Below are 16689 nucleotides of genomic sequence, written 5' to 3' on the forward strand. Positions count from 1 at the left end.
TTGTTGATAAAAATAAACATTGCGGTGTGGCTTGCACGCCTATGGGAGTAGATAAGATGACGTTCAAGGTCGGTCTGTGCTGGAGGTGAATTTTTGTGTTTTTAATGACACGTAATAGTAGGTTGTGAGTAAGGTAGTTAGTTATTCGTGTTAAGTCATCAGGTGGAAATAGTTGTTATTTTTTTTTTTGTTCAATGAAGTTGCGTTTTGGGTGTTGGAATGCTTCAATTCAGATTAGATTAAATTTGTTTGATTGAAGTATTTGGAGAACAGCAGGAATTCTCGGGAAGGGTTATCATTTTGGCAGTTTCTTGATAACGGGCTTAAAATATGCGATTCGCCGTAAAATTGAGCAAAATTTACAACTGTAAATATTTGTTTTTACGTCTCTGACACGGCTTATTAAAAAAAATATATAAAGAAGTTACTCTAGAAAAATGGAACACTTATCCGAGTCAAGTAGCATGAAAGTGTCAAGAAACTCATCTAGAATACATTAAAAAATCACAGTACAATTTAAATGTATTAGACAAGGATGTCAGTATTTATTTTCTCTGTCGAACGCAGTCTTTTGGGTGTGATTGGGTGTAATTTAAAGAAAAGCAGTTAATTTGCATTTAATGAATTATTTATAAATAACTGTGCTACAGATCTTCGTAAATGTTTAATTATTATTATCAGATATAGTACAAGAATTGTGAATTCATTAATAATCATGCAGGTACCAGTGTAAAACGCAGCTTTAACATTGGAAATTTATACGGCCACTCACCTCTTTTTAAAACACGTTAGATAACAAATCGTTTATTGACAGTTAGTTTTCCGTATTGATACAGCTGTGATATCGTTCTTCTTCGCCATGCAATTAATATTAAGTTGTTTCAGATTTTATATAAAATAATTAAAATTTTTATTCATCGTTGCCAGAAAATGTATGACACTGTTAAAAAAAAATCATAAAAAATTGTTGAAAAATTCGACTTGACATGCATTTGGTATTTGTTGTGCTGCAAAGGTGAAGGACGACTTCAATTTTTTTTTGACGCTTGTCACATAATCATGTCGCTTTTTATAGTTTGAAACAAAAGAAAATTGAAAATTGATTTGTTAATTTATTTTATTGCACAGATAATTTTTGAAACTACAGAACCGACCACTTTATATATTTTTGGGGTTTTTTTAAATGGTAAAAGACTAAGCAAAGTACGCTTGTTTGCTTTCCTAAAAAAAGTTGATAATGTTGTGTAAATCTAACTTTAAAGTAGAGTTCGCCAGATAGTGAACACTGTCTTTTTGGCTATTGGAAGCCCCCAATAAACTGATAATTTGCAGACGAGTATTTACTGTAAGGAATAAATGTTGTGTGAATCAGATGTACGTGAACACAATTTATGTTTATTTGGGGCTTCTAATAAACACTTTTGGAAATAAAGACAGTGTTCACTATTTGGCGGACTCGACTATAAATGTCTAGCATAGCGTTGGTTTAAAAACTCACATTTACTTTTGAGTTTATTTCTGTGAAATTTTGGGAAGATATCAAAGATACTAAATGTTTCAGAGATTATATAATGTAACTAAAATATTATTCATTCCACCCAGAAAATTAATGTCGCCGTTAAAACAATGTTAAAAAATTGTTGAAAAATTTGTATTTGTTATGCTGCAAAGATGATGGATGATTTGTGAAAATAACTTTTCTCATTTTTTTGAAAGCAACGTGATATATTTTTTTTAATTTAAAGCTTGTCACGTAATCATGTCATCATTCAGAGTATGAAACAAAAGAAAATTGTGAGTTCATTTATTAATTTATTTTATTACACAAATAACTTTTCAAACTACAGAACCGACCACTTTGATATTTTCGAGGAATTTTATAAATGATAAAAGACTAAGCAAAGTATGTTTGTTTGCTCTCCTAAAAAAAAGTTGATAAAGTTGCGTGAATTTGACTTTAAAGTAAAGTTCGCCAAAAAGTGAACGTTGATTTTCTGTCTAACAAAGACAGTGTTCACTCTTTGGCGAACTCGACTATAAATGTCTAGCATAGCGTTGGTTTAAAAACTCACATCTACTTTTGAGTTTATTTCTGTGAAATTTTGGTAAGATACCAAAGATACTAAATGTTCCAGAGATTATATAATGTAACTAAAATATTATTCATTCCACCCAGAAAATTAATGTCGCCGTTAAAAAAATGTTAAAAAATTGTTGAAAACTTTGTATTTGTTGTGCTGCAAAGATGATGGATGATTTGTGAAAATAACTTTTCTCATTTTTTTGAAAAATGACCAAATGCAAACGTGATATATTTTTTTTAATTTAAAGCTTGTCACGTAATCATGTCGTCATTCAGAGTATGGAGTATGAAACAAAAGAAAATTGTGAGTTCATTTATTAATTTATTTTATGACACAAATAACTTTTCAAACTACTGAACCGACCACTTTGATATTTTCGAGGAATTTTATAAATGATAAAAGACTAAGCAAAGTATGTTTGTTTGCTCTCCTAAAAAAAAAGTTGATAAAGTTGCGTGAATTTGACTTTAAAGTAAAGTTCGCCAAAAAGTGAAGTGTCTAACAAAGACAGTGTTCACTCTTTGGCGAACTCGACTGTAAATGTCTAGCATAATGTTGGTTTAAAAACTCACATCTACTTTTTAGTTTATTTCTGTGAAATTTTGGTAAGATATGAAAAATATTTAGTGTCATTTTCCAATTCATATCTTAGGAAGTACTAGCTCTGCCCATCCGCCCTCTATTTTTTTAAAGAGTTTGCCAAAATCAATCGTACTTTAGGAAGTACTAGCCTCGCCCACTCTCTATTTTCTTGGAGGGTATATCATTTGCCAAAATCAATCTTATCTTAGCAAGTACTATCCCCGCCCACCCACCTTCTATTTTCTTAGAATGTATATCATTTCCCAAAATTTTAACAAGTACTAACTCCGCCCCCCGCCCTCTGTTTTGTAAAGAGTAATATATCATTTGCCAAAATCAATCTTATCTTAAGTAGTACTAGCCCGCGCCCTCCACTCATCCGCTATTTTCTTAAAAAGTAATACATATATCATTTGCCAAAATCAGTCGTACATTAGGGAGTATTAGCCCCGCCCACCCGCCCTCTATTTTTTTAAAGAGTATATCATCTGCCAAAATCAGTCGTATTTTAGGTTCTATGAATCAGACATAGGTGAACACAATTAATGTATGAAACAAGCAACCCAAAAGCAGGTAAGCTTTGGGACTATCATATATAATTCTGAGCTGTCTATTAGGGACTTCCAATAAACATCTTTGGAAAGAAAATCAATGTTGACTATTTGGCGGATTCGACTATAAATGTCTAAGTCTATCTTATATAATAGAATTAAAATTTATGATTGATTCCACCCAGAAAATGACAGCGTTAAAAAAAATGTTGAAAAATTGGTATTTGTTGTGCTGAAAAAATGAGGGATGATTTGAGAAAATCACTAGAAATTTTTTTTACGGAATGCAATGTGATGTTTTTTTTTTATTTACCGCCTGTCACCTAATTGTCATCATTCTGAATATGAAAACAAAACAAATGTGAGTTCATTTATATTAATTTATTTTTATGCACAGATAATTTTTGAAACTCCAGGACCTATCACTTTGATATTTTTGAGGAATTTTAAATGGTAAAAGACCAAGTAAAGTATGTTTGTTTTCCCTCAAAAAAAAAAAAAATTGATAATGTTTTGTAAATCTGACTTTAAAGTACAGTCCGCCAAATAGTGAACACTGTCATTTTGTCTATTGGAAGCCACCAATACACCACTTAGGATGACGTAAATAATAATTCACAGCCAATTGTTCCACGTAAGGAATAAAGGTTCTATGAATCAGACATAGGTGAACATAATTTATGTTTCAAACAAGCAACCCAAAAGCAGGTAATCTTTGAGATTATTATATACAATTCTGAGTTGTTTATTAGTGGCTTCCAATATATGTACACCTTCGGAAACAAAGTCAATGTTCACTATTCGGTGGATTCGGCTATAAATGTAATAAACAACGTGGTATCCATAACAACATCAAAATAATAGCCAGCTATGTATTAAATTTCGCATCGGTACAATTCACACAATCTTGCCGGAAATACTCAATTTTTCGTTAAAAATATTTTAGAAAAACTAAAATAGAATAAAACCTTGTATGTACCACGGGCATAATTACCGATTGTGATCCTCGGCAAATTAAAAGCCTTCGTTCGTTGGGCTTTAAACATTTCCTTGCTATAATATCCCTAATTATGCCCTTAATACATAAATAACTATTAAAACTTACGTACGTACTTAGCTGTGTATTAAAATTTGTTCGTTGATGGTTTACTCAGAAAAATCGGTTTGGGTTATGCAAGGACTAGCCCCACCCACCCGCCCCCTGTTTTCTTGGAGGGTATATCATCTGCCAAAATCAGTCTTATCTTAACAAGTTCTAGCCCCGCCCACCCACCCTCTATTTTTTTAAAGAGTATATCATTTGCCAAAATCAGTCGTACTTTAGGTTCTAGAAAATTAATGACAGCGTTAAAAAAATGTTGAAAAATGGGTGTTTGTTGTGCTGAAAAGATGAGGGATGATTTGTGAAAATAATTTTACAGATTTTTTTTTAATGACGAAGGTGAATGTGATACACAGTATGAAAAAAAAGAAAATTGTGAGTTCATTTATTTATTTTATTCTGTTACTCATATAATTTTTGAGACTCCAGGACCGATCACTTTGATATTTATGAGGAATTTTAAATGGTAAAGGACTAAGCGAAGTATGTTTGTTTACCTTCCTAAAAAAAAGTTGATAATGTGTAAATCCGACTTTAAAGTAGAGTCCGCTAAATAGTGAAGATGGACTTTCCGTCTATTGGAAGTCACTAATAATTGGCTTAGAATTATGTAAATTATGATTTAAAGCCTATTAATTCCAGAAAGGTTCTATGAATCATGCACAAAAGCAGGTAAACACTGAGACTATTATAATTCGGAGCTGTTTATAAGGGGCTTCCAATAAACACTTTTGGAAATAGAAAGTCAATGTTCACTATTTGGCCGACTTGACTATAATATAATATAGCATCGAAAGTATAAAACCAAAGAAAATTGTAATTTTCATTTATTAATTGATTTTATTAAACACATTAATTTTGAAACTATAGAACCGATTATTTTGACATTTTAGAGGTATTTTAAATGATAGAGGCTAACGAAAGTTTGTGCGCTTCTTTCAAAACTGACGCCATCTCAACATACGTTTACGTGAATCACGCTTTAAAGGTACAACATTTAACGTAGGTTGAGAAACTCACATCTATTTTTAACCTTATTTCGTTGAAATTTTGGTAAATTGGTAACATTGCTTCAAAGATTGTGTAATATAACTACAATTTATTATTCATCCCTCCCATAAAATTGATGACGTCATTAAAAAAAAATTTGTTAGCAATTCGTTGAAAAATTCGATTTTCACTAGAAATAAAGAGGAGAATTATTTAATAAAAAATAGCGATTAAGTATTACGTAACGTCACAGTACAAAAAGTGAGTGTTTTCACACGATAAATAAAGCAGCTCTTTTTTTCGAGTGCGCATAATTTTTTTTCTATGATATTAATAGGCGGTTACACGGTTTGTAAGCTCATGATTAACAGAATATTGAAATGACTAAGTGTTCAACTTGACCTTTTCATTAGTGGCTGAAGTATAGCATAGTGTGCTCGTAAGTAGCAAATGTAGGTTTTAAATTTTCTCTATTAACATATTAGATCTCTGAACACAACATTAATGTCGTGATTACTGAACACGAACTAAGATTTATTCAGTCATCCCTGTCGCAATATTGATGACGTCATCTTAAAAATAGAATTTTTGTAAGTCAGAGACTTACTTCACATATATTTTTAATTTGTAATTCTTATAAATGAAAATCGTTGCTGGGGTGTTTTTAAATAAATATTGCGTGTCTTTTGTTTTTTTAACTTACTTTTAACCTATTTCTTTTCAGCGAAATTTAATTTTAACTGTGTCACACACAAAGAAAGAGAGTGGGATAAAAAGAGAGGGAATGACAAAAGAAGGCAATTAGTTGTAATGACGAACAGAAATAATTTTTTAACTCCAAGTAATTCTATTTGTTAACCGTTGAAACCATAAATAGAAAAATCACTTCTGTATGTATTTATAGAGAAATATCAGTTTGTGGATTCAAGTCTCACCATCTATTTATTTATTCCTGGAAATCGCGAATGAACGTTTGCAGACACTCCTGCTTATCAGTTATCAATAAATAGCAATATGAGAGTTGATAATATACAGGTTGCTTGATTATTATTTAATAATCTCACAATATATATTTCGCGATTTCAAAAATAATAATTCATTCAAATAAACCGAAAATTTGTTTGTAGAAAGTTTTATTTTGTTTGAGCGTCTGCATAAAAATAAAATATGCGATTTCCCCAACACTTAATTCAGTTCCCGAAAAATATAGACACTCCGTTTATTATTTTTCGTTCGGTGTATATTTCCCCAAGGTATATTAGTGCCTACTCGCACTCAAACGCAAAGAAAACCTCGTCTAATTTTAACACGAACACGAAAGCAGGATGTCGAACTTAGCGCAACATCAAATCGCAAACTCGCATAAAAATCGCGTTTTCTCTCTCTAACTATCACCTGCACGTTATAACCATTACCCAAAAATCCCGTAATCGCAAGTCCATCCGCTATTATTCAGAGGAAGCGCGTTCCAGAAATAAAGATCACGCGTCCCGCTAACACAATATTTATTTTTATACGTAAAGGCAGAGCAGCGTACACCCACCGGGCGAGAAAATAACTCGCGTCATCTTTATTATCGAAAGGTAAAAAATTGTCTGTTTCGCAGTTGGAGTCATGGTTCAAGGGCGGAGGCGCGAAGAAAGCGCCGGGGTCGCGGCCTACGTCGCAGTCGTCGATGCTGAGGCCGACTTCGGAAAGCGATTTTCCAGAGGCAGATGATAACGCCATTCGGGCTTTCGAAGATCAGGTCAACAAGATGACCGAGAAGGAAGTCAACGTCAAGTTCGATGAGCTCCTGGTAGGTGCTGATTGTGTTTTTTTCTTTAATTTAAAGGTAGCATTTGAGATGTAAAAAATAATGTAAATTGACAACTTCTTAAATTCTATGAAAAAAAAAAAAATGTCTGACAGCGATATAAAAAAAAATGTCTGACAGCGATATAAAAAAAACAGTGATGTAAATTGACGGCTTTTCAAATTTCGTCCATTCTAGAAGGAAAAAATCTGAATAAATACTCCTAACTCAAAGAAACTAAATTATTAGGACAAAAAATAGTTATACATTTTTTAATAAGAAGTGCTAAAAATGGGCCACTGGATCTTATTAAGATTCGAGAATTTCTCAAAATATTGAAAAATAATAATTAAATAGAAAATTTTATTGCAGAAATGGACACAAATAAATGAACGTTAAAAGTTAAAATTAATTTTTCATATCAGATGGCAGTATATTAGAAACGATTTAATTCGACGTATCACATAGTGCTGTAGTCGAAAAAAGTTGACAGCCAAGTTAAATAAAAATAATACAAAAATGAAGTCAATATAAATTGACAATTTTTCATGTTTCGTGTGTTTAAAAAGACAAAATAAAAAAATGTTGTCAAAAAATAACTCGAAAAACGAACGCGAATTCTGAAACAACAAATAGTTACAAATTATTTTAATGGACAGTGCTGAAATTGGACCCCTGAATTTTATATTAAATTTAAACATTTTTTCAAAATTTTCGAAAATATGGAACGTTGAATATGGATTTATTTAAATAATCGAGTAGTTGTTTTATGGTTTTGTAATTCAAGTTAAAACTTCGAGATACGATAAAACAAATTAATTAAATTAATTGAATTTTTCAAAAAGTCAGAAAGGATAAAATGGGAATAAGACGCTAAAAAAAAACAGGCATGTAAATTCTGAAATAAAAATATGTATGATAATGTATTGTGCTGAAAATTGGGGATTGTATCTGCATATTCAGAGAATTTCTTAAATTTTTCGAAACTATGAAAAGTGGAATTGAATCGAAATGAGTTAAAGTTAGCACTTTGATAAATAATTTAATACTTTTCAAATTCCGTTTGTTTAAGAAGCCAAAAATGAAAAAAATTGGAAATAAATCATTCAAAAAACAGACGTAAATTCTGAAAAAAGTGTGCTGAAAATGGACCACTGAAACCGATATTAATTTTGACACACTTGTCAAAATTTTCGAAAATATGGAACGTTGAATATCGTGTAATTAGTTTCTTAATTTAACATTTTTTGAGATACAAAAATGTAAATTAATTAAATCGATAGTTTTTTACAGACACGTGAATTTTGAAGCAAAAATAGAAAATAATTGAGTGGATGAAGAATAGTGATGAAAATGGACTAGTGTCTCTTATATTAAGATTGAAAAATTTGTCGAAATTTTCCAAAATATAGAACGTTCAGTATCGTGTAATTAATTTAAATAACAGTTTTCTGGTTATTTTGTACTTTGAGTTAACATTCTGAGATAAAAAAAAATCAAAAACCCAAAAAGGAATAAATAAAAACGCGTAAATTTTGAAGCAAAAATAGAAAATAATTGAATGGATAGTGCTGAAAATGAATCGCTGCTTCTTATATTGTTTGAAATTTTTTTCAAGATGTTAAGGAATATGGGTTGATTAAATAACCGTTATCTTGTTGTTTTGTATTTTCAGTTCACTCTTTGAGATATAAAAAAACAAAATAATTAAATTTACATTTTTTCAAATGTCATTTTAAAAGTCAAAAAACGAAAAAAATAGAGACTCAAAAAAAACCGCGTAAAGTCTGAAACAAAAATAAGAAATATTGATGGATAGTAGTGAAAATGGGTGGTTGATTAAGTTTAAAAATTTCTCAAAAATTTCGGAAATATGGTACGTTGAATATCATATAAATTCTTTTTCGAAATAACAGTTATCTTTTTGTTTTGTACTTTTAATTTAACTCTTTAAGACAATAAAAAATAAGATAATTAAATTGACAACTTTTCAAAATAAATGTCGTATATTCAAAAAGTCAAAAAGGAGAAAAATTATCAACTTAAAAAAAAACTCAAACAAAAAAAGAAAGTCTGAATGGATTGTGTTGAAATGGGACTTTATACATTTTACCTACGTTTGAAAATTTTCTCTGGTATTAAGTTTGAAAAATTTCCCAAAATTTTCGAAAATTTGAAATTTTGAAAATCATATAATTTATTTAAATAAATGACGTAAAGTTAGTACTTTGAGATATACACAGATTAAAATGATATAACTTGACAATTTTTCGAATTTCGTGTTTTATAGAAAGGAAAAAAATCGAAATGGCTAACTCAAAAAAAAACAGTAAATTCGAAACAAAATGGTCAGAAAATTTTTTAATACGTACTTCTCACAATGGGCCACTGGAGCTTCATATTAAGATCGGAGATTTAGTAAAAATTTTCGAAAATATGGATTTATGTGTGTTTGAGGAGACAAAATGAAATAATTTGGAAACAAATATCAAATAACTCAAAAGCCAACGTACATTTTGAAAAAATAAAATAGGTCACAATTATTTTTTTGTATGCAGCTAAAACAGCTATTTTACGGACTCAAAAGAGTCCGTAAAATGGGTCTTTTTCGGACTCGATCCCAAAAAGTTATCATGGCAACTATTGCTTTGGTCAATGTGGTTACTATGGTGACAGCCCACTACGTATTTTCGATAAATATTTGCTATGGTCACATTAGGCGTATTAAGAGTTTTATAGAGGTGTTTTTGGGAGCTTTAACAAAAAAAATGTTGTTTGTGACACGATTTTTCAACTTTTCGGGTTTTAAATTTCTCGATATTTCGATTTTCGATTTTTTTCAATTTAAATGTTTCGATTTTGTGCCATTTCGATTTCTTTTTTGATAGTTGGATTTCTCGATGTTTCAATTTTCCAAATGCTCAATGTTTCAATTTTTCGATTTTCCACTTTTGTACAATTGTACAATTTTTTTTTTAGTTTTTCGGTTTTTCCAGATTTTGATTTCTCGATTTTTCAAGTTCCGATTCCTCAATTTTTCGATATTTCATTTTTGGATTTTTCAATTTTTCGATTTTTTAATATCTCTATTTTTCAAATTTTCCATTTTTCAATTTTTCAATACTTCAATTTTCCGATTTTTAAAATTTTCGATTAATCGATTCTTCGATTTTTAGGTATGTCGATTTTTCGATATTTTGATTTTCCCATTTCTCAATTTCTTGATTTTTCGAAGTTTCGAGTTCTTGACTTCTCGATTTTCAGATTTTCAGTTCTTCGATTTTCAGATTTTTATGGTTCAATTTTTCAGGATTTTGCGATTGCTCGATTTTTGTTTTTCGATTCTTCAATTATTCTTCGATTTTCCAATTTTTTGATTTCTTAAATTTTAGATTTTTGGTCTCTCGATTTCTCAATTTTTCATTTTTTAAATTTTACATTTTTCGATTTTTCAGTTTCATAAATTTTTCAATTTCTCCCTATGCAGATTTCGATGTTTGGATTTTTCGTTTTTTTTTTTAATTGAAAGTTTTCAGTTTTTCAAATTTTAATATTCCATTTTTGTGCTATTCTCGATTTTTGATTTCTCGACTTTTCGATGTTTCGACTTTTCGATTTCTCGATTTTTTGATGCTTCAATTTCTCGATGTTCTAATGTTCCAGTTGTTTGTTTTAATTTTTCATAATCTCGATTTTTCGAATTTTCAGTTTGTCGCCTTTTCGATATTTCAATTTTGGGAAGTTTTTTTGATTTTTAAATTTTTGAATTCCTCGAGTTTCCAAGTTTTCAGTTTCTCGCCATTTCATTTTTGGAATTTTCAGTTTTTCGATTTTTTAATGTCTCGATTTTTCAAATTTTCGATTTCTGTTTTTTTGTCGAATTCTCTAGTTTCCGATATTTTAGTTTTTCAATTTTTCAATATTTCAATTTTCCTATTTTTAAAATTTTCGATTAATCGATTCTTCTATTTTTTGAATTATGGACTTTTAGGTATGTCGATTTTTCGATATTTTGAATTTCCCATTTCTCGATTTCTCGATTTTCATATTTTCAGTTCTTCGATTTTCCAATTTTTATGGTTCAATTTTTCGGGATTTTGCCTCGATTTTTGTTTTTCGATTCTTCAATTTTTCTTCGATTTTCCAATTTTTTGATTTCTTAAATTTTACATTTTCGGTCTTCGGTCTCTCGATTTCTCAATTTCTCCCTATGCAGATTTCGATGTTTGGATTTTTCGTTTTTGTGCTATTCTCGATTTTTAGATTTCTGGATTTTTCAATTTTTCGACTTATCGATTTTTTTCAATTTTTCGACTTTTCGATGTCTGGATTTTTTGATGCTTCAATTTCTCGATGTTCCAATGTTCCAGTTGTTTGTTTTAATTTTTCGAAATCTCGATTTTTCGAATTTTCAGTTTTTCGCTTTTTCGATATTTCAGTTTTGGGAAGGTTTTTTGATTTTAAAATTTTTGAATTCCTCGATTTTCCAAGTTTTCAATTTATCGCTATTTCATTTTTGGATTTTTCAATTTTTCGATTTTTTAATGTCTCGATTTTTCAAATTTTCGATGTCTGTTTTTTTTTTCGAATTCTCTAGTTTTCGATATTTTAGTTTTTCGATTTTTCAATTTTTCAATACTTCAGTTTTCCGATTTTTAAAATTTTCGATTAATCGATTCTTCGATTTTTTTAATTATCGACTTTTAGGTATGTCGATTTTTCGATATTTTGATTTTCCCATTTCTCAATTTCTTGATTTTTCGAAATTTCGAGTTCTTGACTTCTCGATTTATCGATTTTCAGATTTTCAGTTCTTCGATTCTCCGATTTTTATGGTTCAATTTTTCGGGATTTTGCGATTCCTCGATTTTTGTTTTTCGATTCTTCAATTTTTCTTCGATTTTCCAATTTTTCATTTTTTAAATTTTAGATTTTTCGATTTTTCAGTTTTATAAATTTTCTCCCTATGCAGATTTAGATGTTTCAATTTTTCGTTTTTTTTTTAATTGAAAGTTTTCAATTTTTCAAATTTTAATTTTTCGATTTTGTGCTATTCTCGATTTTTAGATTTCTGGATTTTTCAATTTTTCGACTTCTCGACTTTTCGATTTCTCGATTTTTTGATGCTTCAATTTCTCGATGTTCCAATGTTCCAATTGTTTGTTTTAATTTTTCGAAATCTCGATTTTTTCAGTTTTTCGCCTTTTCGATATTTCAGTTTTGGTTTCTTGATTTTTAAATTTTTGAATTCCTCGATTTTCCAAGTTTTCAATTTGTGGATGACTTATTTTTTCCATATTTCATATTTAGACTTTTCAACTTCTCGATTTTTCAGGTTTTCGATTTCTCGATTTTTTTTAGGATTTTCGATTTTCCAATATTTCGGTTTTATGATTTTTCAAGATTCTTCAGTTTTCGGTAGAAAAAAGTAAAATAGTTAAATTGACACGTTTTCAAATTTCGTTTATTCAAAAAGTCAAAAAGGAAAAAATTAGAAACAAATATCAGAAAAATATTGTTAAAAATTATTTTAATGGACAGTGCTGAAAATGGGCCACTGGATCTTACGCTAAGTGTGAAAAATTTTACAAAATTTTTGAAAACCTGGAATTCAGGTTATTCCTTTAAAGTTAATACTTGGAAATACAAAAAAATTAAATAAATTGACAACATTTCAAATTTCCTGAATTCAAAGAGCCAAAAATAAAAAAAAATCTATGAAACAAAAAATAGTTAAAAAATATTTTATGGATAGATTTAAATAAATGTAATGTTCGAAAAATTCAAAATAATTCAATAATTCAATATGATAAAAAAAATTAAATTTACAAAAATTGCAATTGAAAGTTGGAGGTGAATTCAAAACTTAAGAATTAAAGAAAAAGGCAAAAAAGGTTGAAAACTCTTAAAAATTTTGTAAGATGAACACTAAAAAGAAGATTATAAAAAATATTTAATGTACTAATACTAATACTAAGTTTTTGAAGTTATTTTTTACTTTGTGCAAATAATGCAAAAAATCATTATAAATAACACTTTCAAAGTCTTTTTTGTTGTACAATTTGCCATTTCGATGTCAATATCTTCATTAATGAGTGAAATATTGCCATAAAACAAAATATTTCGAACACGTAACATAAAATTATTAATTTGACAAATTTTATAGATGTGTTGTAAAAGCTTACATATAACATTGGTGCTCGAGATTTTTTTGTGTCGAGGCGTACCCGAGTTAAAGAGACATTCGAGGGGTCAAAGAACCATGAAGAAGTGCATCGTCATACAAAAGTGTATTTTGACAAACTTCTTGTCATGCTTGTGCCAATGAAAATTTTGGCAGCACTTCAAAATTTAATTATGCGTACAGGGCTGACATATTACAACAGGCTTATTTTAATAAATGTCTAAATTCTTGCTTTCGTAATACTCCACGGATCATAGAACATAAAAATGTTTCTAAACAAAATTTACTCAAAATTCCATCCAAAAAATTTAAGTTAATTTAAAATTATATACTTGGAAGATTATTACTGTTTATAAAATTTAGCCATTTATTCACAATAATAACTAAACATGTTTAGAAAAATACTGGCTTTTGCATGGCGAATCAAGTAATAAACACGTATGTAGATATGAAATTTTAACAACTTAGTTCACAACGTTAAATATTTATGAAAAATGTTTGTGATAAACATATGTTTTATTCCATGGGCTATAAAATGCGTCGTTTTATCTACGTTACTGCTAATAAGCAATATCGATAAAAATTGTTGATAAAAACTTATCAGTAACTGTAAATTAAAAATTCATACATTTTTTACTTCCTGAATAGAGATTGATTAAAAAAAAAAAATTCCCCGAAATTTTTTGTCCAGTAGTTTAGGATTTCCACCATTAGATTATTAAAAACTTTGATAATTATTCAACCACCCACGCTGAATAACACACACGTGTATTTTTTTTAACCTTCTAACTTGATTTTTAACACTTGTACTTGTTTCAGAGCGATATGAACTTGAACAACGACAAAAAAATGCCTCTGACTAAAATGTCCCTAGAGCAGAAGAGGAACATGCTAATCTTAAAATGCAAAGGCTCCAACCAAGACGTAGGCCACAAATTCGATAAACCCCAAGACTACATTTCGTATTTAGAGCAATATTCAAAACCCGACATGCTTAACTTAGGCAAAATACTTACCTGCGTAGAGTCTTTAAGAATAGCTTTAACCAACAACCCTCTAAGCTGGGTCAGAGAATTCGGATCGCACGGAATGAGGTCAATTTTCAAAATCCTGGACCTGAGCTTGAAAGAGTACGTCTGCATTTTCATTTACGTTACTTACTGCTAAATCACCACTTATTTTTGCGCAGAAAAGACACGAAAATCCAGAACGAATGTCTCCGCTGCGTGGAAAAATTCATGAACAACACCGACGGCCTGAAGAATTTTTTGAAGTACGAGAAAGGCCACGAAGTCGTCGCCGACTGCCTGGACCACAGGAAACCGCAAGTGATGATTCAAGCCCTGAAAATCTTAGCCGCTTTGTGCTTTCTGGAAGACAAGACTTCCGGGACTTTCGGCGTTGATAAGATGTTAGCTGCCATTACGAAAGTCTCCGATTCCAGGAACATGCCGAGGTTTTTGCCAATCGTCAACGCCATCACCAAATCTGGGAATAACGCAGACTTACAGGTAAAAAGTGGCACTTTTTGTTTGTTTTTTCACGTCGATAAGGAACCCATTCACGGTAGAAATCGTTTGTTTGTATGTCTCGTTTAAAGTTGGTTTAGTTTGTTATTGGTTTTTCAACAAAATGAAGTTTTCGAAAAAAAGAATTTTTAAATTTGTGGTTTGTGATTTTGAAGGTGTTTTCGTCAATCTTGTGTGTATTTTTCAGAGTATGTGTTTTCAATTTATTAACGCACTTTTGTCCCAAACCGATGATTTTGAGTTTCGGATGCATCTACGCAACGAGATCGTCCGGAATGGACTATACGATTCTTTAGGTGAGTCGAAAATCGGCGAGAATTTTGACTATTTTTGAGTGGTTTTTAGTTGAGTTAAAAAATGAAACTAACCCTGTGATTAAAAACCAGTATGAGATTTTCGAAACTCATAAAGACAACGATTTGGATGAATTACACGAACGTTTTGACAAAGTGAGGTTAGATATGGACGATATCCAAGACTGCTTCGAAGTATTAAAAAATACAACACTAGAGACTGCCGCAGAGCCTTATTTTTTAAGTATATTGCAGCATTTATTGTTTATTAGGGACGACATTAATATAAGGTAGGGTTTTGTTTGTTGTGGTTGTCGTTGTCAGGACGTTATTCGTTTGTTTTCAGACCAGCCTACTTCAAAATTATAGAAGAATGTGTATCGCAGATAGTTTTACATAAGTCTGGATTGGATCCAGATTTCTCTAGGAAGCATTTCGATTTAGATTTACAACCGCTATTAGATGAATTAAAAGGTAAGTGTGTCAAAATTTCGTTGTTAATTCTCATAACGTCAAAGTCAGAAGTGACAGTTGTCAAAATAACCATAAAAGCGACTTTTCAGGGAAAATATAACAGTTGTCATTTTCATTTAACAGTGAATAGATGTTTAAAACAGTATTTTTTACGTGTTCAACATGTTTTTAAATGACAGTTCAATTCAAGTAATGACAGTTTATACATTCTCAGTAAATGCCACTTGACAACTAAAATTTTTAATGACATCATTTTGGTTTAATTATAATTAAATAGGCGGTACCAAGTCAATTAATTGGTTACCCATGGAACGTCAAATTTTGACAAAATTTCCCACTGTCGGTGGACTTCTAAGAAATCATTGTCAAATTTAAATTGTTTTATTATTTTCTTCTAAGACAATAATTTAGTGGCACAAATAGATTCTATGGTTGGAATATTTTAATTGTGTAAAACCTATTTTTAAATGACAACTGTCACCTGCTGTCACTTTTTTAAATTGTTTGTTTCATTGCGAGTTTTCTCGAGAAATTTCGTGTAATAAATATTAAAGTAAAAACAGTTTACACCGGTTTGACGTGTCCAGTAATTATCACTTGACAGCAGAAATTTTTAATGACGTCTGTCTGAGCTGACAACAGGTCTTGGTTTAATTATAGTTGTATATTTTGGTAATGCAAAATTTCAAAACTGGAAATAATGAGTGCCAAATTTTGGCAGATTTTGTCATTTTTAAATGACATTTGCCCAATAGGTAGAAGTCATTTTTTTTATATATACGTTGTTTGACAGTTGTTAATATAAATTGGAATTATAAAATATACAGTGCCAAGTTAATTAATTAGTTACCACGTGGAATGTCAAATTTTGACAAAATTTTCCATTGTTGATTGACTTCTAAGAAATCATTGTTAAATTTAAATGATCACTTGAATACATCAAAATTGTCCTTTTATTCATTGTTTTCTTCTACGACAATAACTTCATGGCAGAAATAGATTTTGTGGTTAGAATATAGTCATTTAAAAAATGACAGTTGCCATTTACAGCTATCAGTGAACAGATGTTGAAGATATTATTTGTTACGTTCTCAACATAGAAGAG

The 16689-nt window shown here is 30.0% G+C and overlaps 1 protein-coding gene across 3 annotated transcripts in view; it reads left to right on the forward strand.

Moving 5' to 3' along the window:
- LOC135142674 (protein diaphanous) overlaps positions 1 to 16689 on the forward strand; it is a 37312-nt gene that overhangs the window by 8283 nt on the left and 12340 nt on the right. For all 3 annotated transcript variants that reach the window (XM_064074422.1, XM_064074421.1, XM_064074423.1), the window contains 6 exons: positions 6916 to 7107; positions 14108 to 14418; positions 14478 to 14799; positions 15005 to 15113; positions 15163 to 15400; positions 15457 to 15584. In XM_064074422.1, the coding sequence (XP_063930492.1) occupies positions 6916 to 7107; positions 14108 to 14418; positions 14478 to 14799; positions 15005 to 15113; positions 15163 to 15400; positions 15457 to 15584 (1300 nt within the window). The remainder of the gene's footprint in view (positions 1 to 6915; positions 7108 to 14107; positions 14419 to 14477; positions 14800 to 15004; positions 15114 to 15162; positions 15401 to 15456; positions 15585 to 16689) is intronic.

Source organism: Zophobas morio, unplaced genomic scaffold (genome assembly GCF_036711695.1).
Source record: "Zophobas morio isolate AGI-343-1 ecotype UQ-CSIRO unplaced genomic scaffold, CSIRO_AGI_Zmor_V1 ptg000049l, whole genome shotgun sequence".
Taxonomy (NCBI): Eukaryota; Metazoa; Arthropoda; class Insecta; order Coleoptera; family Tenebrionidae; genus Zophobas; species Zophobas morio.